General features: G+C 45.7%; 2 protein-coding genes across 4 annotated transcripts in view; one reads left to right on the top strand and one right to left on the bottom strand.

Annotated features, from left to right (window-relative positions):
- Positions 1-26,135, top strand: part of Pars2 (prolyl-tRNA synthetase 2, mitochondrial) — a 35,522-nt gene that overhangs the window by 2,343 nt on the left and 7,044 nt on the right. For 2 of the 3 annotated variants that reach the window (XM_046450918.2, XM_046450919.2), the window contains exon 2: positions 2,052-4,398. The exons of the other annotated variant lie outside the window; for it this stretch is intronic. In XM_046450918.2, the coding sequence (XP_046306874.1) occupies positions 2,079-3,506 (1,428 nt within the window). In that variant the 5' untranslated portion in view covers positions 2,052-2,078 and the 3' untranslated portion in view covers positions 3,507-4,398. Of the gene's footprint in view, positions 1-2,051; positions 4,399-26,135 lie in introns of those variants that run through there. 3 annotated transcript variants of the gene reach the window in all.
- Positions 14,749-26,135, bottom strand: part of Ttc4 (tetratricopeptide repeat domain 4) — a 29,124-nt gene continuing 17,737 nt past the window's right edge. The window contains exons 6-10 of the mRNA XM_046450921.2: positions 24,798-24,884; positions 22,666-22,883; positions 21,866-21,947; positions 19,495-19,577; positions 14,749-17,032 (exon numbers count right to left, since the gene is read on the bottom strand). Coding sequence (XP_046306877.1) covers positions 16,930-17,032; positions 19,495-19,577; positions 21,866-21,947; positions 22,666-22,883; positions 24,798-24,884 — 573 coding nt within the window. The 3' untranslated portion in view covers positions 14,749-16,929. The remainder of the gene's footprint in view (positions 17,033-19,494; positions 19,578-21,865; positions 21,948-22,665; positions 22,884-24,797; positions 24,885-26,135) is intronic.

Below are 26,135 nucleotides of genomic sequence, written 5' to 3'. Positions count from 1 at the left end.
TTTGTACAGTGCACAGGAGAAATTGACGAGGCTACTTGTTGAAGGGGACTGACAAGTGGACTTGAATCTTGGGATTCTAATACTCCAAAGATGGGAGGCATCAGTAACATATTGGCATACTGCCAGAGCTTTGCTGCAGGGACTGTGCTGAAAAGTTGAGGTACTCAGCTGACTTTGGTACTGTAAATTAAGAGCCTCAAAGGAGTTTATGCCCTTTGACTCATTAATTCCTTTCCTGAAATGTTTCCCAAATATATACCAAAAAAGAAGAAAGCGATCTGTGCATTATAGATTATATGTAACAGAGAAAACCAACAACTCTGACTGGAGAATCATTTTTGATGTAGTCCATCAGTGGAAGGTCGTCCTGCTCTTAGAAATATGTGAATATCTTATCACAGGGAAACATACTATTCACTGGACAGCATATAGTAAGTCTTGCCATGTGCCAAGGATACAGTGGTGAGCAGGACAGATGGGTCCTTGCCCACACAGAGCCAAGTGTCTGGAGGAATCAGGCAGCCAAATGAGCAGCCTCCACACAGGAATTCATGTTTGGTGGGAACCAGAGGGTATGCAGGAGAAGCCAGTTGTTTGGTGTCTGGAGAAAGGGACAAAAGAGGCTTCCCAGAGAACAAGGCAGTGATCCTCAGGCCTGGAGCACGAGTAGGTGTTGGGATGCACAGGGCAGGGGCTGCGTGCCACAGAGAAATCTGTGTGTTTAAGAGGAACATGGGGAGGGCTGGGGATGTGGCTCAAGTGGTAGTGTGCCTGCCTAGCATGTGTGGGGCACTGGATTCGTTTCTCAGCATCACATAAAAATAAAATGAAGACATTGTGTTCACCTAAAACCAAAAAACTAAAAAAAAAAAAAAATTAAGTAAAAAAGAGGCACATGAGGAAACTAGAACAGGGAGCGGGCAGCACTGGTGTGACATGGCCAGGAGGGGCATGCTGTATACACCCTGAAGGTCAGAGACTTGGACCTTATTCTTGGGTCACCAGGAAGCCATTTTGAGGAACAAATACTGGGACTGCATTGTATTGGAAGCCTCCCTGAAGGCTGCAGTGGGGGAACAGATTGAAGGAGGGCAGGAATGCAAGTCAGGAGATGAAATGACAGTGGCCTAGACTGAGGTACAGGCTGAGAAGATAGAGATGGGGACAAGAATGACAGGATCCAGAGGGCTGGTGAATGTGGCCACAGCAAGGGGCAGAGTGGATATACCCAGGTTTCTGATTCTGTTTTGTTTGGTAAGGACAGCTTGCAGTGCCATTCAGTATGATAGGCAGGTCTGGGGAAAATGTTGAGTTTATTCTGTGGTGCAGAGTTGGAAGTAAGCTGTGCAGTGTGCTCTCCAGGCAGGGGTCAGTATGGAGGTTTGAAACTTGAGATGAGCCACACATGGGGGAGTGGAGATTCGGACTGCCCAGGGCACGTGCAATAAGGAGGGCTGAGGCACCTGAAATTGATTTTTAAACAGGGTGAGAGATGGGAAGAGCAGGGCTTGCAAAAGAGACAAAGGATTGCCACAGTGTCCACAGCAATTGCCTGAGGGATTATAGTGGATTTTCTTCTAGTTTTTTTCCCTCTCAGTTTCCTACAATAATAGGAAACATCAGTCAGGCTCATAGTATTGTGCCAGATACTATTCTAAGAACTTCTAAATTCCCACAGTAAACCTTCAAGATAGGTCCCATTATTATTATCTCCCAGATGAAGAAACTGAGCACCGGGGGCTAAGGCACATGGTCAGGGAAAAGACTGTCTGGAATCCAGGCTGCCTGGTCTCAGGGCCGTGCAGTCACTGCTGGTGGCGTCTCCACAGCATGTTGGTATGCTCTCATAGCCAGAAAAAATACTGACTTTTTTTAAAGAAATAAAAGGTAAGAGAAGTAGTGCTTTGATCTGCTAGAATATCAGAAATAGAAGGATTCACACCTACAGAGTCAGTGGCTGACTTGGAAGTTTGCTGGAGACCAGACTGAGTGACTTCTTAGTGACTCAGAACCCAGGCACAGCTCATTCCCCACAACTCATTTGTCTCCAGGTACCTGCTTCCCTGTGCCAGGTTGTCATGGAAGGGCTGCTGACAAGATGCAGAGCATTGTCCACCTGGGCCACCTGCAGCCACCAGCTCTCCAGATACATATCCCACAGATGTCACCACTCTGCCCCAGGGAGAGGGCAGCGCTTGATATTGTCCCGCATGTTTCAGCCACAGAACCTCCGGGAAGACCAAGTGCTTTCTGTGGAGGGAAAATCTAGCGACCTGACTTGTAAGAGCCAGCGACTGATGCTGCAGGTGGGTCTGATCCTCCCAGCAAGCCCTGGCTGTTACCATCTCCTGCCCTACACCGTTCGTGCTATGGAGAAGCTTGTGCGAGTGATAGACCAGGAGATGCAGGGGATTGGGGGGCAGAAAATCAGCATGCCCAGCCTCAGCCCAGCAGAACTCTGGCAGATCACCAACCGCTGGGACCTGATGGGCAAGGAGCTGCTAAGACTGAGAGACAGGCATGGTAAGGAATACTGCTTAGGTCCAACTCACGAGGAGGCCATTACTGCCCTTATTGCCTCCCAGAAGAAACTGTCCTACAAGCAGCTTCCGTTTCTACTGTACCAAGTGACGAGGAAGTTTCGGGATGAGCCTAGGCCCCGCTTTGGTCTTCTCCGTAGCCGAGAGTTTTACATGAAAGATATGTACACCTTTGACTCTTCCCCAGAGGCTGCCCAGCAGACCTATGGCCTGGTGTGTGATGCCTACTGCAGCCTATTTGACAGGCTGGGGCTGCGATTTATCAAGGCCCAGGCAGATGTGGGTAGTATTGGGGGCACAATGTCTCATGAGTTCCAGCTACCAGTGGATATTGGAGAGGACCGGCTTGCAGTCTGTCCAAGCTGCAGCTTCTCAGCCAATGTGGAGACACTAGGCTTGTCACAGAAGAATTGCCCTGCCTGCCAGGGCCCACTGACTGAAACGAAAGGCATTGAGGTAGGACATACATTCTACCTGGGTACCAAGTATTCTTCCATTTTCAATGCCCAGTTTACCAATGCTCATGGTAAACCATCCCTGGCTGAAATGGGGTGCTATGGCTTGGGTGTGACACGGATCTTGGCTGCTGCTATTGAAGTTCTCTCTACAGAAGATTGTATCCGCTGGCCCCGCCTTCTGGCCCCTTACCAAGTCTGCCTCATCCCCCCTAAGGCAGCCAGTAAGGAGGAAGCTGCTGCAGAGCTCATGGGGCACCTGTATGACCACATCACAGAGGCTCTGCCTCAGCTCCATGGGGAGGTCCTTCTGGATGACAGGACCCATCTTACCATTGGAAATAGACTGAAAGATGCCAACAAGCTCGGCTACCCCTTCGTGATAATTGCTGGCAAGAGGGCCCTGGAGGACCCTGCACATTTTGAGGTTTGGTGTCAAAACACTGGTGAGGTGCTCTTCCTCACCAAAGAAGGAGTCATGGAATTCTTGACCCAAGTGCAAGTTGTCTAAGTGCCCATCTCATAGCCTAGTATTAACTCTAACACTTCAGTTCTTGGCCCATGCTCCTCTTCTGGTGGTCTCCACAGAAACAGGACCACTCATGGAAAGTGAGAACGTGTTAGAGAAACCAGTGTTTACCCAGTCATTTGTTCAGATTATTTGTATTTGGAATTGTTAACTTGATTCCCTTCTTTGGGCTGGCCATCTGACCATATGCCATTCCTTTTACATACCATTTTGGAAGCTTCTATTAGAAGGCTGAGAGGCAAGAAAGAGACCCAAGTTCTAGTCTTGGCCCTTGGGCAAGTCACTTCCTTCTCTGCTGAGTTTCCTGCGTAGGATGGGAATGGCAGAAGGCTAGGGGCCTCAGCTTCACTCAGTCCAAAGAGCAGGCCCACCAGCCCTCTCCTGAGAAGCTGAGAGTGTAAGTGAAAGAGTCTGATTGTCACCAACTCACTGGTGGCTTGACACGTCTGCTTCCCAACTTGGGCTGCAGTTTTCCCATCTGTTACATGAGAAATTGGGACTCTGTGAAGTCCTTAAAGCTGTCACTGAGTGGTTCCACAAGAGGCTCACAATAGGCAGATCTGGTTCTTCTGATCCTCCATGGTCTGAGTTTCCTACAAATTTGAATTGCCTGATAACCCAAGAACCACCTCCAGAGATCTAACCCTGCTGAGATGGCCTAAGCACTGAGATCATGTTTTCTTTATTGACTTTTTGTTTGTTCCTGAGTACTGAGGATTGAACCCAGGTGTGCTTTACTCCATGCCACATCCCTAGCACTATTACCTTGTTAAGTTGCTGAGGCTGGCCTCAAACTTGTGATCTTCTTGCCTCAGCCTCCTGAGTAGCTGAGATAAGATTTTCTTGATTGAATAAAATCTAACTATTAGACTGAGCCTTTCATGTTAATTTGAATGGTAATAACATTTCCTATTTTAACTGCTTAGAATACCTTACTGTTCCTTTTCATTCTTTTTCCACACTCAAAAAAAGAAAAAAGCATGGTTGGGAAATTATGTTTTAACCATCTGTGAGCAGCAGACTTCAAGCCCCATGGTGACCTTGTCTTGAGGGCAGAGTTGGATCCCAGACCCACAATGGAATGACTATAAAGAGTTTTTCTCTGCCTGAAATCCATGGGAAACTGGGAGTGGACTTGAGTCACACAGCAACACTGCCTGCTTTTCTTGCTCCTGCACACTAGATTAGGAATATAACCAGTTTCCATCCTTGACTCCTGGAGTCCCCCCTCCCATGTCCAGGTCTAACAAGAATCTGTCAAAGCCACCAGCTCCAAAAAACCTGCCTGACACCTTCTAGAAATGGTTCTTCCCTCTGCCTCACACAGCACTGGTCACATTCTTTCTTGTGTGCACACACCCAGTCACTCTACAGTGTCCAGATGGTCTCATCGCTGATGGTGAGCTGCAGGAGGCCAGCCTGAGTTGCTTCCTAGTGCACTGTAGCTCTTGTCTTGGTGAGTCCTCACCCCCGGCACTATTAAACTGCTGTGCAACAGCTTACTACCACTGGGGTTACTGCAAGAGTAATGCCACCCCAAGCACAGGCATCATTATGTTCCCAGTGAATGTATCTGCCCAGCCCTGATGGCTCCCAGGCCTCCCTTTGGAGTCCTGGATCCCTTTGGACCAAACTTAGAAAGGCCAGGTCACAAGGCAATGGTCTTAGCTTTACTGCATGTTGGAATCACCAGAATTCCCTGCAGAGGTTTTGCCTGGACATAAAAAGTTTAAAGCTCTCAGATGATTCTCATGCACAGTCAGTGGATTGAGAGCTCCTGCTGTTAAGAGCCGCCTCCTTGGGGGCCCTCTTGGTAGTTGGGCATTTCTCTGAGTAAAGTATTATCAGACTGATGCAAGCCCTCTGCTTTTACTTGTCTAGTTTTTTGTTGAGAGCTTGCCATATGTCCCTGTGCTGTGAGGCATTTTTACATACTGTTTCCATGCCTTAAAACTCTGCAAAGTAGACATGAGTCTCATTTTACAAGTGCAGAAACCTGAGGCTCCATTAAAACAAATGACTCAAACATGCCCTGCTATTAAGGATTAGAGCTAAAATCTGGGCACTGGCCAAAAACTATGCCCTTCCAAATATTGCTTGGCTTCTGCTTAGATAAAGAGATTTTAATAAGTAAAATTGAATTTATGTCTATCTAGTCAGGTTAGCCTCGAATATTTGAGAAATTAGAATCCATGCAGATGAATGCTTCAAATAATCCTTTTTAACTTTGTGCTTATTTATGGAAGGTTAGCCTAATGGCACTTCAAAAACTGAGACTCCAGGAATACACAGTCAATTAATTTTCAACTCTTCATAAATGTGCAAGTCCTAGGATAATTCGAGGATAAGGTAGAGTTCTGGAACTTGAGAACAGGAGAACATCAAGCTGGCTGTTCCAGCTGTGGGTTCACAGAGAGGAAATAGCCTGAAGCAGGAATGCACTGCCACATGCCATCTGACTGGCAAATATGAGGGCAGGCATGATAGCCCCTTGGGTCAGGCCTTTTGGGAGAAAAGAGGCCTGGGTCAGCCTTTGAGTTACCAAAGCCTTAGGCTGCTGAAGCTGGTACTTGTCCTCTTTATTTTACAGCAGAGAGACACATATGAGGAGGACAGTGATATGCCCAAGGTCAGCATCCTGACCACTAGGCCAGTGTTTCTTCAGTTGGGCCAGGGGCGGTGAGATTTGGTGGAAGGATCAGAGCCTTGAGGAGACATGATTTAGATTCACCACTTGCTGGGAATGTGACTTGAGAAAATTACTCATCCTTTTCACAGCTCTGATTCTTCATTGGTAAAATGCTTCAACTAATGGCACCTGCCTTGTGTTTTGGTCTGGGACTGACTGAGCTCATTTGTGGTGAAATACTTAACCCTTAGTGTGCCTTCAAGAAACTTTCCCTTATACTGGACCACATAGGGACCCTTCCACACACAACCCCACACACACCAGGAGTTCAGGCTCTGCTGTTAACTCTTAGCTCAAGACCTGGATCTTGGTTTTTTTGGTAAGATGCTTTACTGCCTTCCTGGGGAGTGCTGTGGATAAGGACTAGGCAACACCTACTGAGTGGGTTCATCTCAGAGCAAAAACAGAAATAGTCAAACAATGTACCTTATTTTCTCCCATTTCTGAACTTGCTGATTTTACTTCTTTTTTTAATATTTATTTTTTAATTATTGGCGGACACAACATCTTTGTACGTGGTGCTGAGGATCGAACCCGGGCCGCACGCATGCCAGGCGAGCGCGCTACCGCTTGAGCCACATCCCCAGCCCTGATTTTACTTCTTGCTATAAATAGATCAAATGAAGATGCTGGAAAAATAACAGGGACAGGCTATATTATCATTGCTCATTCCTTGGGGAGATCTAGAGGCAACTGGCTGGGAAATAGCAGAATTAATACTTTGGGACAAAGGCTGGTTCATAACAAACCCATCATTATTAAATGGGTTAAACTTAGAATGTAAATCAAGGTTTCCATTAATATTCTGTGTTTTCATGGAAGAAACTCCTGCTGAACTATCAATAAAGGCATTTACAGAAATATGCTGAAATTGCCATTTGCTTAACTGCTTGAGTGCCATGCTTCTTCAGAGTTCCCATGATCCATTTCTATATTAAAATGCCAGGATGCTTTTTAGAATGGACTGTTTGTATCCAGGGGCACATAGGCTTTGTTTGGAGTTAAGGAAATTATCATGATGTTATTACAAACATTTTATTTAAAAATTCAAGGTACATCACTTAATTTAAAACAATGACTTGAATCAACAAGTAAGACTACAGACTGGAATCAGATCAGCTGGACCATGTTACTGCAAGATGCTTCCTTAAGTCTCTGCACTGTAACTTCCTCATCCATAAAGTGGGGAAATGGTGTCCTGCTCAAAGCTGGTACTTGGTAAGCAGCAGCTGCCTTTAAGTGATGGTGATACTTTGGCAATAGTAGGTGGATGGGTGGTGCACTGTGTGCCAGCAGAAAGGGGTGGTACTTTAGGCTCCCTTGTGGTGCAGGAATGGTGTCCATTCCCGTCAAGCCAGACTCTCCAGGCTGCTAATGAGCTCCCATGGTTAGAGCTTAATTGCCCTTGGCTAATGGAAACTGTGTAGGTCCTGGAGAGAGAGAGAGAAGCACTTACTGAGTGACAGTAACTGAGGATGCTTCATTTGCAAGCGCAGAACTGCTGAAGTTCACCTAGAAAGTTCATGGGTGATAAGAATCTTATTGATGGAGTGACAGGTGCTATGGGGATTTTGACCGTAGGCTCTAGCAGCGATTTCTGCGGACAGTGGATTATTCTATGCAGGTAGGCAGGTTGGAGACATTGCATTCATGACACAGTGAGTGCCAAAACTTCACCATAGCTTGGAATGAGCAAGGCAAAGGCACCTGGATCAATTGCGAACCTCTAGAGGGAGAGTAAGGCCTAGTAATACTGATAGCAATTGAAGAGCTTAGGAGGGTTCTGAATTCATGGCCTGCTCTGTTTGTCATTAGCTTGCTTACTTTGAGCAGGTATCTCAACCTCTCTGTGGCACTTCCTATCAGTAAAAGGCAGGAGGGGCATAAAAATTCCTGCTTCCTAGAGGTGTGGGGAGGATTTAAGTGAGCCAGTCCACACAAACATCTGGGATGCTGCCTGGCTTGGTCTAGGTACTCAGTAGGCAACAGCTGTTGTTTCTAAGCCAGGCCAGCCTATGCCCTTTCAAGGCTCCTTTGCTTGAGGGCCTTTCCCCTTGCCGCACCCTGATTCCTTCTTCAGTTTCATGGCCCAGGTCCATCATGTGTGATCACTTCTACCTATGATCTGTTCAGAATTAATCCTTTCCCTGGGCCATCAGCCAATAATTACTTGTGCACCTACTAGGTACTGTGCAGGTGCTGTGCTAGACCCTAGCAGTAAAGAGGTTCAGGGACCTTGATTCAGTTTACAGAGAGGTAGGGGGAACCATCAAGTAAACAGGATTCAGGGTGGTAAGAGTAGTGATGGTGCAGCTTCATGGGGACACCTGGGTGAGGAACCAGGAAGGGATTCCTGGAAGAGACAGAGGACCTGATTGAAGGATGGGCATTAAGCAATAATGGCAGGAACAGTTGGAGGTGAAGAGAGGGAAGCAAGTGGGAGGCAGAGTGGGCCAGGCCGAGGGAACAAGGTGCAAAGGCCCAAAGCTAAGAGAACATGGCTGTGTTCTATATGCTTCACAGAGATTATTTCAACCTCAGCAACTGCATGAGGTAGGTGCTATTATCTTGCTTATATTGCAGATGAGGAAAGAGCCACAGAGCCTAAGCAAAGTGCCCAAGACCTACAGGGGTGAGCATGGGGCTGGAACTGGAATGCAGATGGCCTCACTCCAGAAGTGAGCCCCTTAGCCACCGCACCCTCCTGCTGCAGAGATGAACTGTGTCCAGGATGTCTGGGCTCAGGGGGTCAAAGAGGAAGGAGGAAGCTGCAGCAGGGGCAAGGGCCCAGATCCTGGAGGGCCTTAAATGTCACGCTGAGAGTGCTGATGAGGGAAGGGGAGCCTGGGAGGGCTCCGAGTAGGCATAAGGACAGGCCTGCTTGTTGTAGCTGTATGTCTCTTCACTGGAGCATTTCCCAGTCCAGGGGTGGATCATCACGTCCACTGAACAGTGGGCACTGAATGCAGAGCTGCCTGATGCCCTTTGACCTTGATGCTCTGTCCGTGTAAGTGCAAGATAAGTATTTGTAAAGAAAGGAAATGAACAGAGGACAGGAGGATGGTGGGCCCTGGGTGAGGTGTGTGGGTTCAGTCAGATGCTGGCTTTGATACTGACTAGTGCTGCAACTGTGTGCCTCCATCTCCATGTTTACAAAACTGGGGTCACAGACCCAAGAGGATGGCTATTAGGATTAAATAAGAGAATCTAGTTACAGCATTTAGCACGATGTAGGAATTCAGTCAACAGAGGCCAGGACTATTGTTCTTTCCTGGCCACCCCTGTTTTGGAGGGCTTTGTCCCCCTACTCAATTCTCCTGCTGCCCCTCCAAATCCACAGCGGTTACCAAACGTAAGTTTGATGTCACTGCCTCCATTACTGACTCCTGACTCTGGTCCTTCTGAGAGGGAGGGTCACTGGGATGGGGATGGAAGAGGCTTTGCCCTCAAGACAGGGTTGGCGGGGCAAAGTGTATGGATGGAGCGCGTGTCTTGCCCTCAGCCTTCCCCTTCTATGGGCCTCCATTTCCCTATCTCATAAAAGGGGCAGGGAGGGGCTGGAAGCATCTGAGCTCTACTGAAGTCTCAGTTATTGTCCCAGTGGCCAGGGTCACCGGATGATGGTCAGGTCCACATTTCCCATAGGAGCCATCAGGTCATGCCCCTGTCCCCTCTACACACTTCTGTCCTGCCTCCCATAGGAAGGGGAGCACTTTGCCCGGTTCAGCCTGGCCTCCCCTGATTCCCGGTGCTCCTGTTACCACCATTACTGCCACCAGCATGGCTGAGACCTGAGGCTGTGCCTGCCACTCATTCATTCTTCCTTCCCTAGAGCAGGGGTGAACTGGGCTTAGCCAAGTAGTAGTCCTTCCCTCTATGGGGACAGTGGTTGCAGGGCCTTCTGCAGAAAGAAGTCCCAGGATGGACAGAGGCCCCCTGCTTCCTGTGTACCACCTCGAGTCCTCCCGCCATTCCCCGAGTCCACTATCCTGGTAAGCAAAAGGGAAAGCAGAGGCCAGGGGAGGTCAGGAGCCTTCCTGGAGGAGGTGTCAGGTGGCCATGTTGGGAGTGTGCTTGGGAATGCTGTAACAGCTGGTGCTTGTGTGCAGGCTGGGGCTTGGGAACAGGATGCATTATTAGTTCCTTCTTTCAGCCATCCAAACACTTGCTGCACTCTTAAGCACACTCTCACCGTGCTCCCTCTGTGTCAGGCGCTGGGCACTCAGGTGAGTCCTTATGTGACCCTACCTGCCTGAGAGCTCACCTGCTGGGAGACACCACTGGACTCTGCAGGTGAGGATGGGGGCGGGTGTGTGCACCTCCCAGTGGAGGTGCCCTTCCAACTTGTTTGGGGCATGTGGACCAAACCAGAGGAAGAAGGTTCCAAGTTCAGGCAACTAGAACAAAGGTGTGTGAGGGGAACTGTAATCCAGTTTGTGTGGGCAGTGGGAAGAGGGAGGCCTGGAGAGGCCAGTGTTGGCGGGGCAGAGTGTAAGGATGGACTGCTTCAAGGGACGGAGGCAGCCTCTCATCTCATTGGTTGAGGAGTCTGCTGTGGGCTTTGCTCTGTGCCCTTGAAGCATCAGAAGGTGGCTCCCACTTGGGGACAGTATGCTGGTAGCAGGCCCTTGGAACTCATTAAGACCCTGCATTTGTCTTTTTTGGCACCTTCTGTCCAGCCATGACTTCTGCTGGGTTCCTAGGGCCATTGAGCACCTATTAATGCATGCCAGGCACCAGGATGGAGCACTGAACATACTGCATCTGATGAAAGTGTCACAGCACTCCCCAGTCCCCTATATTTGGCAGTGTTTTTTGCCTCAGTTTACAGGTGGTCAAATTGGGGCCCAGAGGAGCTAAGTGACTGGAACATAGCCTTGTTGCAGAGCCAGAATCCAAATTAATATCAGTTGCATATCAAAAGTCATACTGGGGCTGGGGCTATGGCTCAGTGGTAGAGCACTTACCTAGCATGTGAGGTACTGGGTTCGATTCTCAGCACCACATGTAAATAAATAAACACAATAAAGGTCTGTCAACAACTAAAAAAATATTTTTAAAAAATCATACTGGCCAGGTACGATATGGCTTGAGAGGCTGAGGCAGGAGGATTGCAAGTTCCAGACCAGCTTCAGCAACTTAAGTGTGGCCCTAGAGCACTCAGTGAGACCCTGTCTCTAAGTAATTTTTTTTTTTTTTTTTTTTTTTTGTCTTGCTGGGGATTGAACTCAGGGCCTTGAGCATGCAAGGCAAGCATTCTACAAACTGAGCTGTGTCCCCAGCCCTAAATAAACTATTTTAGAAGAGCAGGGGATGTGATTCAGTGATTAAATGCCCCTGGGTTCAATCCTTGGTTAAAAAACAAAACAAAAAATCACCATACAGTATGAGCTAAAGATCTGTCTCCTGAGTGGGGGCCCTTGCTACTTGCTATTTAAAAAGAATAAGCCGGGGCTGGAGTATGGCTCAGTGGTAGAGCGCTTGCTTAACATGTGTGAGGCACTGGGTTCAATCCTCAGCACCACATTAAAAAACAAAAACAAAAACAAAAAAAAAACACCTACAAATAAAAGTTCTTTAAAAAAAAAAAAAGAAGAAGCCCTTATAGGGATGCAGTACTATGTTTTAATATATTGTCCCCATTTTTATATGGAAAAAAACAAGGCCCAGAGAGAGCAGGGACTCACTAGGATTAGGCAGTGAGTCCCTGGTGCTAGCTCTATGGGCAGGTCTTTACCCTCCTGCTTTCCATCCAGTACACTCTCTAAATGGCAGGACCCTTCTCAGCTATACTTCTGGGACCCAGGATTTCAGGAGGGACGCCTGAGGACCAAGTCCTTACATGAAGAGATGTGTGCCTGCAAGGGGCCCTAGAGCTGTGACAATTTCTCATCTGGGGGTAAAGGCAGGGGAGAAATATCTTAGGTTTATGTTGCCCTAAAGAGTGCCTGGTGCTCTTAACAGCTAATGTTTTCTAGACACTTACCATACATGTGCCAGGGGCTAGCTACTCAACCCTCAGAATAATCCTCCAAGTAATATTAAACTTCCTTATAGATAAAGAAATAGGCACAAGCTAGATAAGAAACATACCCACAGTCACACAGCTATTAAATGGCAGAATTGGGGATTGAGCCCTGGCACTCTGGTCTGAGAGTCTGCTCCTAGCCATTACATTCCAATTGCTTTGGAATATCAGCATCTTGTATGTGGGTGGACGAAGGACCCTGTCTCCACCAGTCACTGCCAGCCACTGTCACTGTACCAGCCTGTCCCTCAGGCTTTGCAGCACACATACTGGGCTTCAGCCAGAGCAGCTTCTCCCTTCTACATAGGGCTCGGCCTATGCCTTCTGTCATCTGAGGCTTTTTGCCATGTTCCATCCAAGGGAGCTCCTTGAGGATGATGCCACAAGAGGACTTGCTCTTGACTGGCTGCCCAGAATTTTAGAAAACCCCTCTGGGCAAACCACTCCTTCCTTCAACACAGCAGTGGCTATCCAGTGTGTAGGGATTTACATCCAAACATTTGAGCCCAATGACAAAGGAGGCTATTCACCTCCCATCTCCTCTTTTCTCCAGCATTATTACTCGCTAGTTCTCAAACATGCCAGTAAGGCACCCACCACATTCTCTGTGCTCTGCTCCGAGGGGCATTGGGTATCTGGAAATCCCACAGGCCCAAGTCTCAGGGAGCTGTCTGGTGGCAAAGGGGTAACAGTTCTTTGAGTGGGTGCTGTGTGGAGCAGTGAGGAAGGAAAGGCTTCTGTGCCTTCACATGTGCTGAGCCTTCTGCCAGGAATGCTCAGCTGGGGCCTCTTCAGCACTGAGTTACCTCTGGAACCTTTCCCCATGTGGACTGATCACTCATCCCTCTGCTCAGCCAGATCATGCTGCTTGGCCTCTTCTGCACATTCATTTTATCCTGTTGGGTTTCCACATCCTATCCCTGAAGGCCTGGGAACTTCTCAAGGGAAGGGCCCAGAGCAGGAGCTGGCCAAAGCCAGCCTCAGTGAAGGCTGTGGTTGAATGACAAAAGCAGGTAAATAAGTCTTCCCAACCCCGGCGCAGCCAGAAAGGTCCATGCAACTGCTGCTAAAACAGTAGGAGAGGGTGCACTTCTAGCTCCAGAATTAGAGCACCCTTGACATTCTAAGGCCTGGAGATCAAAGTCCTAGGTTCCAGTGACTAGGAATCTGTCTCACAGGGTCAGATCTGCAGGCCTCACTGCCTGGCCCAACACCCTTCCTCATGCAGCATATGTTGTGATTCTCAATCACCTCCTGAAGAAGTAAGTAAAGCAGTACATCCTATCATCTAGTAAGTGCAGCTACTATTATTGACCTCATCTTGCAGAGATTATGAGGATTATGAGGCTCAGAGAGGTTAAAGAACTTTCCCTGGACACCACATGGGCTTGAACCAGTATCCATCTGAGTCCCTCAGTTATGACCATAACTGGTCATGGTAGGAGAGGGCATCAGGAGAGATGTGCTCTGATCTTTTCTGACTTGTCCTGCTTTAGCTGGTCATTTTCTCTGTATGTTGGACATGGCCATGCTGAACATCTAGAGGTTTAGGCAGATGATGTTAGACATCATGGGTGACATACTCTCAACAAATACAGCTATGGCTTAGACTACAACATTAGCCTCTTCTCTAGGAAGTCCTTTACTAACCTGTAGGTCACTGACTCCTGCTACCTGGCTCTGTAGCTGCTAACCCATCACCATTGCTTCTTGTCCCTCTAGAACCTGTGCTGTGTGGCCTTAACAGCCTGAGGCTGCACTACCTGGCCACATACCTCTCCAAGCTCCAGTCCCTACTGACAGGGAGGCATCACATGGCTATACCCCCAAGCCCCCATACTCAGGGCTCCTAAACCTGGAATTTAGAACTGCATAGGGCCTTAGGAATCTCTCCAGGCCACTCATATAGCAGGGGTAGACCATCATAATATGACAGGGATTGTCCTAGACCACATAAATTTCTTCAGTCCCATTTAAGAGCAGTGAGGAGGCTGCACCAACTTGCCCACTAACCCAGAATTTGTTGTGGGCTTATTTCTAGCCACAAAAGCGTCTCTCCAGCTGCATACACACCTTAAGCCTGGTATGTCCACCACACAATGGTTTATCAGGCTCTATTCTTTGTGGACTTTCTGCAAGGACTGCACACTGAACCTTGATGGGAAGGGGTCAGATTCTGCTTCTCACATCAAGGATGGGGATAAAATTGTAAAGAACCAGAGAACATGGAAAACATCCAGTCCTCCATTTCCCTTCTCCACCTGAAACTTCAGAGAGAAAGAATGTCATGTGACGCCCACAGTGTGTCAGAGCTGGATCCCAACTTCCTATGTGGTTACAGCCCTTTAATACAGGATCTTGTCTCTGCAGGGTCAGAGCCCTCCTTTAATAAGTGCTGATGACTTAGGCACAAATGACTAAGAAATCAATGGACATGGGATCCTCTATGCACCCCTATTGATAGCCTGGGAGAGGCTGAAAAAGTAATGGAATGGTTACTTTAAAAGTATTTCAACATACATGGTCTTTAATAGTGTTTATTTTATCTTTTTGGTTTAGAGCAGCATTTCTCAATCTCAGCATTATTGACAACTCCGGTCAGATAATTCCTTGTGGGGGCTGTCCTGTACACCATACGGTGTTTAGAGGCATCTCTGGCCTCTACATTCAATGTCAGTAGCACCCACCAAGTAATTATGTCCCCCAGGAGACAATCTTACTTTTGGTTGTGAATCCCTGGTTCACATACAGTGTGCTTAAGTGAAGAGCCATTGAATTAGTACAGGCCAGGCACTGAGCTAGGTACTTACATGTACTATTGCACAGAAGTGCCATCAATAAGCTGGTGTCACCATCATTTTACAGGTGAAGCAGTTTCCAAGCAGCAGTCCCTAACCCACCCACATTCATAGCAAAGTAGCAGCCATTGAGCTCTACCTCTGGTCTAATACTGTCTTCTAAGTCCCTCTCTTCCCTCTGCCCCAGCTGTTGGAGGGGAGTAGGAACTGAAGAGAAGGTACAGCAAGAAGCTGGCTGATGGCCTAGCCTGCCAAGAGCCGAAGGAGAGGGCTGGGTGCTGAGGATAAAAGTCACAGAACTCTTCTCAGGTACATTTCAATGTACAATTTGGTGGCATCCAGCACTTCATCTCAGTCTCACAGTGTCTAGGAAGGAGGCTGTGCAGGCATCTCTAATCAGAGATGAGTGAGGGCACAGTGGAGCCTACTGTGCTCCACAACAGTGAGGTGGCCAGTGACAGCTGCTACAAGAACCCTCAATGCCTGCAGGGGTTGTTGCTGACTACATGTTAAGCCCTCTACCCAAAATTCTGAGTTCTTACAAAGGGAGACAGATTGAAGTGAGAGAGGATGGCCTAAGTGTGGCCAAAACCAGGCTTGGGAAAGACCCTGGCCTGGCAGGAACCAGTACCTGGAAGGAAAGCTGTCTGGTTCTTTGTAAATATTCCATAGCCAATTTCTCTTCCAAAAACAATGATGCACACGAGACAAACCCCAAACTAGCTCATCTGTAGGACAGCAGCTGGTTTCAGTTTAATGAAGTATTAGTCAGCTTTGCTATTGTAACCAACAACCCTAAATCTCAGCAAACATCTATTTCTCATTCATGATACAATCAATGGCTTCTAGCAGGCTGCGTGGGCTCTGCTCCCTGTGCCTTCCCACTCTGTCACTCAAGCTGAAGGCAATGCCCCTATTTGGGATCTCACAGAAGAGTCAAAGAGCACAAGCCACCATGTACCGGCTCTTCAAGCTTCTGGATGAGCACAGGTCCCATCTGCTCACATCACTTTGCACGAGCAGTAAGAAGTACACTCCCATCAGGGGAAGGGGTGGCCACTGCAGGAAGTAACACAGCTACCAGTAAAGATACACAAAGCCCTCTAGGACATGGGGACCAAATAGCTGAAGACAAAAATATAACCTATGACAATGATCCAAGATGCAAAAAGATTTTCTATTTTAAAAGGACTAAAAGCCTAGCCAGGAGCAATAATGATGCATGCCTGTTCCCAGCAGTCAGCAGGCTGAGGTAGGAGGATCACTTGAGCTCAGGAGTTTGAGAGCAGCCTAGAAAACATAGCGAGACCCCACTCAAGACAAACAGGCAAACAAACAAGAAGGCATAAAACCCTAAAATGTGAAAACCAGAGAGAAACTGAGAGACCACTGTCCAAGTCTACTGGAGTTTTCACACTGCAAAGACCAGGGAAACTGGCAAACCTCTAAGGGGTACCAAGGATCCTAGCCTTAAGGCCTTACAACTCTACACAGAGCTGGTTTTACCGACTTAGAAGAGTGTTCTTTCCTAAGGTGCCTGACACCACAAAGGTTCAGAAGCACGTCGTATCATGAGTTGGTTTCCATAGGCCAGTGAGTTTTTTTGTGGTAACAGCAGCAGACAGTCTCTTGAGATGCACTACTACAAGGACATCACAACCAAGGCACAGAGTTTTGTATCCACTAGGAGAGTGATAAACAGCCAGAGCTCAGTACTTGGCCAGAGGCTCATCCTTCCTCCAGCATGAAGATAGGAAGGACTGTCTCTGGGGTGACAAATAAACACTGCTGGACCGAGGATGTGTCCCGCTGATTTAAGTGAGCTAAATTCCAGGCAGAGGCAGGTGACGCAGGAGATCCAGGAAAGCTGGCTGTCACAGTCTGGTTCAGTCACTTTATCTGGTGTACCTGCCTCCCCTGGAGATAATTCTTGCAAAAAGAAGAGGATCCTACACAGACCAGAAATGCTGGTGTCAGGGCTTTTACAGAGTACCTGCAGTAAACACACAAAGAAAGGGGGTTAACTAAATTATGATCTTAAATCATCCATGGCTCTTCCCAACAGCATTCAAGGTGAACCTTTGATATGAGTAAACATTAAAACCCAAGTTTAGCAAATTTATTTGTTTGGCTGTTTATAAATCTGTAAAACTAGCATGACATTCTTCCCCTTACAACCTAGTCAGAACCTTTAGGCCAGTCTTCCAGCATCAATGCTTATCCGTGGATAAACAAAATCATAAAACATTTTCATTTATTCATTCAGCAGTCAGTGAGTGACAAGGACAACCTAGGCCCTGTGTTGAAAACAGATTAAAAAATGAACATACAGCCAGGATGTGCAGATTACCTGTAATCCCAGCAGCTCAGGAGGCAGAGGCAGGAGGATCACGCATTCAAAGCCAGCCTCAGCAAAAGCAAAGCACTAAGCAACTCAGTGAGACCCTGTCTCCAAATAAAATACAAAATAGGGCTGGGGATGTGGCTCAGTGGTTGAGTTCAATCCCTCGTACTCCGCCCCCCATCCCCCCTCAAAAAAGAACATATAAAAACGTAGAGGAAAAAAGTAAAAAACTATTGTCCCTTGCTCTCAGGTTCAATCCTGGGAGATGGGGGCAGAAATAAAGAACCAATTGAGGGCAGCAAGCACAACTGTAGAAGCATTTGTGAAACACAGCCTCAGTGCAAGGAGGCACAATTCCCTCTACAGGGTGGGGAACCAGGAAAGGCTCCCTAGAAGATGCCATGTCGGAACATGGCTTTAATTTGGGGAAGGGGTTGAGGAGTAGGGGAGCAAAAGCCAGGATGTGCAGATTACCAGAGTATAAAGCTATCGCTGGAACATAAAGTAAATGGAGTGAGACAGGTTAGAGAGATGGGCAGGGCCTTGGCCTCCCAGGTCTAAAGCTGTTTGCATTATCCAGTGTCTGGTTCTGGACAGAAGGGTCTGTTTCTTGGCTCCATCCAGTTCAGGGTCTGGAGCTTCCAGAAACCCATCCCAGATAGCCTAAGTATCACTCCTAATACCATTTACATTTTCTAAAAGTATGAAATTGCTTTTCCTCCATGGATCAGTCTGCTTTATTTTTTGGAAATGGGGTACAAGGTGGACCTCAGGCCTTAAGAATTCTGGGCAATTTACTAACAACAGAGAAAATGATCAGCTGATATTCTGTCCATAAACTAGAAGGAAGATTTGGGATCACAACAAAATACCACTAAGAAAACTACTAATCAAATTTGGAGAGTCTCTCCTACCTGCCTCCCAAGGCAAATCAGAAGCATCAAGCTCAGCTAGACCTTGGCTCTTACCAAGTCAGTCAGCACTTCACCAACACCTATCCCATCTGTTCTAAAGCTTTTTCCAACCCATCCCCTCATACTTTAGGGCTTACCCAAGAGTACACTTCAAACCTCTACATTACTATGTACAGTTTACTTAAATACCTCCGTGTCTCCATACACTACCAGGGTATAAAGTTGATGTGCCTTAACAAGGCATTCAAGTTTATGCTTCATGTGTGGTTCTAACTTAGCTCTTCAGCCTCATTTTCTACCATACCCAGCCACCTTCTTTCTCCCCAAAACACTGGGCTCCTTTAACCTAAGCGCAAAAGAACCTGCCTTCCTTCTCTTTGCTCAAAATTAAAGAAAGCAGTCTAATAGTCAACTTACTAATGCTGAGGGCACTCTCATATAAGCAGATGAGAGACAACCGCCAAATCCCACCTGCTGCTACCGCTAGTGACAAAGATACCCTATTGCAGAGGGCTTATCCTATGTAGTTTATAAGACCACTCTGACTCCTACTGGCTCAGTGGTACTCAAGTGCCTGAGAAACACAGGTGAGAGTTACTGTTCCTATTCTAGAGATGAAGGAAGAGCCCCAGGGAGGCATAGTGGGCTCAGGGTCACATGGTCAGTGAATGAAGGTTTCTGACTTCAAAAGCCAATGCTCTTTCACATGACAGTATCAGGAGACAAGAGAAAAATTAGGAAACCCACTTGAATCAAATGTATGAAATATGATATGTCAAGAGCTATGTAATGTTTTGAACAACTAATAATAAAAAAATAATGCTTAGTAAATAGTAAATAAATGCTCAAAAGAAAAAAAAAAAAAAAAGAAGAAGAAGCCTCTTCCATTCTGCTGCCTTCAGGTACAAAAGCCAGGCAGCTTTTCCCATCTGAGACCAGCCTATTTACTTGCCCTGGCCTGAGGGCATCAGGACTGCAGTGCAGTGGCTGTCATCACCTTGCAAGCTGTCTGGCAAACAGCTGGGTTTCATGGGCCTGGCCAGCCCACATGGCTGCTGTCTCACACAGCTTTGTGCCAGCGCAGAAGGGAGGAGAGTACAAGGTGATCACTGAGTGGAGGAATGAGAAACTGGCTGTACCCTTGGGGAGGTGCCTGAGCATCTTCCCCAGTCTACTCAGACCCACAGAGCTGCTCACCTGGGGTGCTGCAGCACCTGCAGCAGGGTGCTCTTGGGAGGTACTTGGTATAGTTCTGCCCCATCCTCATCCTCAAAGTAGACCTATAAGATTAATGGAATAGAGTCAGAAACCAAGAGCTTCAATAGCCAGAGGCATATTAAGGTCAATCCCAGAGACAAGTTAAGGAGATTGCAACCCTTGTTGGTTGAATGCCCCCTTTCCACAGCTGTGGGACCAAGTGTGTTGCATTCAGTCCTCCCCACAACACCATGAGAAAGGCTAGCAGTTCCATTCTCCAAAGACAGAACCAAGGTTCAATGTCACCAGTAGTAAAGAGAGAAGCCAAGGCTCAAGCCCAGGCCCATATAACCTTCTCTTCCCTAACAATTTAGTCCTTGAGCCACTGTGGGGTGGGAAGAAAGCCATGGTAACCCAGAGCAAAGAACTAAGCAGGTGTCTGCGTGGGAGAGTCAGGGGGAGGGGTGTCAGAGCTAGACCAGTGGAGGAGGGATCCCTGCTGGGAGCCAGCCAGCCTCAGCAAGGTGAGAAGGGCTTCCCTCTCAGATGGCTGTTCAGGGTGGGTCAGAGCCCAAGTGGGATGAAGAGCATGTCCATGTGTAGGACAGCTGAAGTGGACTATAAGGACAAAAGCAGGTGAGGAGGGCAACCAGTCAGCAGAGGATGGCCTGTTGTATAGCAAGAACCCAAGCAGGATGAGGAGTGTGAAAGTAGGGATGTCAGATCCTGCACAGGAAGAGGAAGGCAGCCTGCTGGGGCAGCAGCCTAACAGAGTCAGGAGGCCAGAAAGGCTGAGGACTATTCCATGGAGGAGAGGAACCAGTGCTAGTGACAGGCAGGGGAGATGATTAGACAAGTTAAGTATGTTAAGAATACTAAAGTCATTGGTACAAACATAGAAAGGAAAAAACAAATCCTGTAGTGATGGGTTAGAACTGGAGATACCTCATGTTTTTACACACACATATATACATGCTCTCTAGCAGGGAGGCACTGAGAAGGCACAGAGCTTTGGGCTTCTAAATAGCATTCTCCACTAGAAAGAACCAAGGCTCCTGGGGGGAAATGACTGACTTCAGAACTAGGGCAAGGAAAACACATTCAGAACTTGGAACATCTTGTGCTTAAAAAATGGAGGTAAGTCAAAAGGACAAAATTTGAAGATTCCCACTGGCCAAATCTAGGACAATTAAGCACAAAATAAATAATCAGAGTAGCACATTATAAAGAAATTTGAATAAAAGAATAAACCATAAATTTACTGATATAAAAAAAATATATTGAAGGTTTGAGGAACAATGGGATATTTACATCATTTCAAAATTCCTCCCTATAAAATACTTATCAATCATAAAGGAGAAAGAATAACTGTATATTAGAGAAGCCTGGCAGACCCCTTTCCCATCAGGCAATCACTGAATTTCAGTAAGGGGGAAACTGAAATCAGGTACCACCTGATAGGATGCAGTGAGTACACAGCATTATTTCTGTGATAGTCCAACTGAATATATAGAACCCAAATTCAGTCACAGAAACATGAGGCAAACCACAGACAGGCACTCCACAAATGGTCTACAATCTGCACAGAGTTAAGAAACTGGAGAAAAGTCTGAGGAACACTTCTATGCAGAGGAGACTACAGGATATGATCACTGAATGCCCAGCATGGTTCTGAAAGGCCCCATGGGCTGGGAAGGACATTGAGTAGAGCCCAAGGATCAAAGAGCAGCAGTGTGCCGCCAATGTAATCCCTGACTTTGGTGGCTATTTGGGGATTATGAAGAAAAATGTCCTTGTAAGAAACACATACACAAGTATAGGAATTTAGGACATTAGTTGGCATCTTAGCTTTCAAATGATTACAAAAAGATAAATTCTTTCTACTATAAACTGATTATTTTTTAATCCCAATAATGGGATATTATTCAGCCTTAAAAAGGAAGGATGACACATACAATAATATGACATATAATACAACATGGACGAACCCTGAAGATACTAGCTAAGTGAAATAAGCCAGACACAAAAGAACAAGCACTATACAATTCAAACTATGTGTGGTACCCAGAGCAGTCACATTCATAAATAGGAAAGAATGGTGGTTGCCAGGGCTGGGGGAAAGGAAGAATGGGGAGTTATTGATTAATAAGTGAAGAACTCAATTTGGGATTATGGAATGTTGTGGAGATAATACTGGAAAACACTGTGCATCTACTTAATGTCACTGAACTGTGTACCTAAAATGATTAAACTGTTAAAAATGTTATATATATATATCTTACAATTTAAAAAAAAAAGCAGTCAATCTCTCTCCTTTTGTCCCCTCCCCAAAATAAAATCTCATAAAGGAACAAAATAAAACTTCTCTTACCTCCAGATTATCAGGGCGGTATTTTTGCTCTGAGTCCCAAGCGGGTATTTCACCAAACATCACCATTAGATGATCAATAAACCTAAGGATGTAACATATACTTTCTGGGTATCAAAAACTCAAGATCTACTTTCCTACATCAGTCCCTGGACAGCAATTCAGAGAGACAAAAAGAATGTATAAAACGCAAAACAGGCTTAATCCATTCTGACGGTAGTGAGATATCACTTATCTATGACATAATTTCTTTAAACAGACTCAAGAGTTAAAAACATTTCTCATATTTAGCCATATTCTAAGCATTAACCCTATGAAATCACAAGATAAATGTGCTATCTATATTTTTTCTAATAAATATACACTTAAATTACTATATGTGTACTACCTAAAATGATTTCACACTTCACCAGAGGTGTGCCACTCTTTGGCAAACACTATACTGTGGTGTTACACTGACCAGCCCAGGCAATATGACAATGAGACTTGTATCTATCATTAAAACCTAGTTGGGCTGGTATTGTGGCCTAGCATGCGTGAGGCACTGGGTTCAATCCCCAGCACCACATACAAAATAAACAAATAAAATAAAGGTATTATGTCCATCTATAACTAAAAAAAAATTTTTTTTAAAAACCTAGTTAACAGAAGTTCACTCAGCTATAGGATAGAGAAGTTATATCAAATCAGATTGTATGAAACCCTCTGAACTATTCTTTTCCCTTCTCAACCTGTCCTACCTACAAAGACAGCAGGGAGAGAGAATGCCAGCCAGAGCAGAAGGTTTTGGGGCAAGTGATTACCTGGAGTCCTCATGGAAAGCAGAGATGAAGTCCGACTGGGCATACTCCGGGTACAGAAAGAGCACAGGCCAGCTTAGCCTTCCCTGGTCATCTAGACTCAGCCTGGCTCCATAGGGATTCTCAGAGCTAAGTCCATCCAGAAAAATCTCACCTATACCTTCTGAGGCTGAATCTTCATCCTCACCAGCAGCTTCAGAGATGAGCCTGATGTTCCTAGCCTGGGTTAAAGACAGAAACGTGCACATACCAGAACCTTATTATGTGGGAAGACAGAAATCCATTTCACTGAAATAGGGAAATCTAACAACGTAAGCTCCTAGAGGGCCAGCTCTACCCAAGATTAATCATCACGATCCCTGAGGACTGGCCAGGCACAGTAGGCACCACTTGTTTAACTCACTTTCACTAGGCATCTACCATGTATCTGCCATGTGGACCATGTCACAGAGAGGAGCAGACATGGTTCCCCCCACCTCCCGCCCTTAAGCCTTTGTTTATGGTCTAGTGGGGAGACAGCTATGGAAATAATTACAATAAAAAGTAAGAAGTACAATTGTGGAACTGCAGACAATGGAATAATTCACCCTGGGGCTGGAAGTATTGGAAAATGCTAAGCTCTGAATGATGACTTTGAAAGGCAGAGAAGATGGGGGTAGGGGATTAGAATAATATGCCACCACAAGAAACAACATGTGCAAAGACAAAGAAAAGATCAAGAGTGTAGCCTGGACAAAAATGTCAAGTGTTTCAATTTGGCTAGGACATAGGATACTACAAAAAATGTATACAGACTTTATCTTGACAGATAAAGAAATGAGGATCAATCAAGGGTCTAAATAAAAGGGTCACCTCTTATGTACATGTGTGGAGGTTTATAAGTTTAGCACATGAAGGGAAATCATTTGCAATCAGAATTACTTTTGATAAAACAGGGACCACCAAACTTTCTTAAAGAATCTGATAATGTGTGCTAAATAGTCTCTGTTGAAATTAATCAAATTTGCTATTGTAGTGTGAGAACTATCATAAATAATATATGAACAGTCAAAGCTGTGTTCCAATGGCTGTAGTTTGCTGATCCTGCTTAAAACCATCAGTAAGGGTTAGGGTTGCAGCTTACTGGTAGAGCACTTGTCTAGCACGTGTGAGGAACTGGGTTTGATCCTCAGCCCCATATAAAAATAAATAAAACTACTGTGTCCATCTATAACTAAAAATATGTTTAAAAAATAAATAAAGTATGGCTTGTGTTCTATTGAGAATAATTCTCATGTATACTGAAATCTACGATGCAGGGTTGGACTAAAGGAGAAAACCAAATTAAAAAAAAAAAAAAGTCTGTATGTAAATGTCTAGCATTCCAATATCCTACATTTGAGAAAATGACCAAATCTTTCATTGTGAATGAGATGAGAAATCTGGAATACTATATTCTATTTGTTAATACACGTTAACAGATTGTTTGTTAGAAAGATAAGTGGAGGCATTTTAGAAGTGTTAAATTCTTAAAGTCAAACATGTACCTTAAATGTGTGGATAATTTAACTGAACAAAAAAATCAAATCAAAACCCACCCCACAATCTCTCAACAGGTGTTATGTACCTTATGGAAATGAAGCCAGCACTAACAAGGTTCAAGCAAGATTTGAGTCACAGTACATAAATTTCAAAATGCAGGAAATAGAGGAAAAGGGAGGCAGGATGTTGTTGTTATAAAAGAGCAACATCCTAAAAATTCAGCTTCTCAGGATGTAGTGTAACACAGTGATGAAGAGCAAAGCCCTGGCTGACACTCATTAGCTGTGTGAGGTTTCTTCACCTCTCTGAGGCTATTTCAACAGTTAGCAGAACAGGAACAAGAAGACCCCCCTCAGATGCTGTAGTGAAGATGAAAGGAGAGGTCACTTGACCCAGAGCAGTACTCAGTATGTTAGAGACCAGCACATTCACACAGTGGGAGAGCTGACTCAACTCGGGGGAGTCTGACTCCAGAGCCGGGGCTCCTTTGTCACACTGCTTCACCAAAGCAGAAAGAAAATGAACACAGTCATTCCAGTAAGAAAGGTCCCCAGCAGGCATCACAGGATTAGTGGATTTTGCAGGACTGGGGGACCTAAGGTTTGAGAACTTACCTTGATGGCTTGGAGTAAAGCCTCATTCTGATTCTGCTCCTTCTTTTCTTTCAACTTTGCTTTCCTCACATCCCTCTGTTCAGTTCGCTGGAGATGAAATTCAGATACATCAGCCCCAGGGAACTTGCTTCCTCTTCCCCCGCCTGCAGCCTATGCCTGAATGAATGCCTCTCTGGACTCTGTTCAAGCCATGCTCCTATGTTGAGGGCTGCCAGGGGCTGATTCAGTTCAATAAACACGCACAAAGCACACACCAAGGTGTGAGGTGCTATCGGCAGAAGTTTAAGGTCTAGTTCCCATACTCAAGGAACTCACAGTCTACTGAGAGGTACAGACCAGTGAAGAGACACATGTAACAGGTGTGCTCTGTGTTAGTCTGCTGGAGTGAACCAAGTGCTATGAAACACAGGCAGTGACTGACCATGCCCAACTGAGGAAGCAGGCTTAGACAAGGAAGACTGACTGACAAAGAAGAAAGGGCAGTCTCCATATAGGAACTGACACGGGGCAGATGAGCACCTCATGGGGAATTTCAACTTCCCTGGTTTGGCTAGAGTACAGGATAACACAATGGAAAAAACTAGGACAAGAACCTATCAGAGGTTCTGCCTTTTGAACAATTGTAATCCATGACAGAAAAACACCAACATTCTACAGAAATATACTTCAGAAATATACAGAAATATACTTCAGATTTTCTTTTCCTGCTAATCTACCCAATACCCATTGTTTCTGCTTTCATCCTCAGAACTATACATTAGTAGGAGTCAGCAAATGTTTTCTGTTAAGCAAGACAGTAAATATTTTAGGCTGCACAGACCATAGATGATCTCTGTTGCATATTATCTGGTTGTCTGTTTATAACCCCCCTTTGGTATTTTTTTTTTAATTGAAATGGAGTCTCAGTGTGCTGCCCAGGATGGTCTTGAACTCTTGGGCTCAAATAATCTTCCCACCTCAGTTTTGTGAGTATTGGGACTACAGGTACATGGCACCACATCTGGCTTATACTACCTAAAAAAATAATAATTTTGCTGAAATATAATGTGCATGTTTTAAGGGCACAGTTCAATGAGTTTTGACAAATGTATACACCCGGGTGCCTAAAAGACCAATCAAGATACAGAACATTTGTACATCCCTTCTGCCTCTTTGTAGTCAGTCCCCCTCCCAACCCATCACTGATAAGCTTCTTTCCTTTTATTGCCAAATAATATTTCTTTGAATAAACATACTATAATCTGCCTATCTATTCTCCTGTTGTTGGACACAAACCCCGTTTCTGGGCTGTTATATAAGGAAAAGGCTATGAACATTTGTATATAAGTCTTATTGTGT

Source organism: Marmota monax, unplaced genomic scaffold (genome assembly GCF_021218885.2).
Source record: "Marmota monax isolate L192 unplaced genomic scaffold, Marmota_monax_Labrador192_F-V1.1 WCK01_AAM20220418_F8-fsc00023, whole genome shotgun sequence".
Classification (NCBI taxonomy): domain Eukaryota; kingdom Metazoa; phylum Chordata; class Mammalia; order Rodentia; family Sciuridae; genus Marmota; species Marmota monax.
Note: the sequence above shows the minus strand (reverse complement) of the source record. Positions and strands in the feature narration are given on the sequence as shown.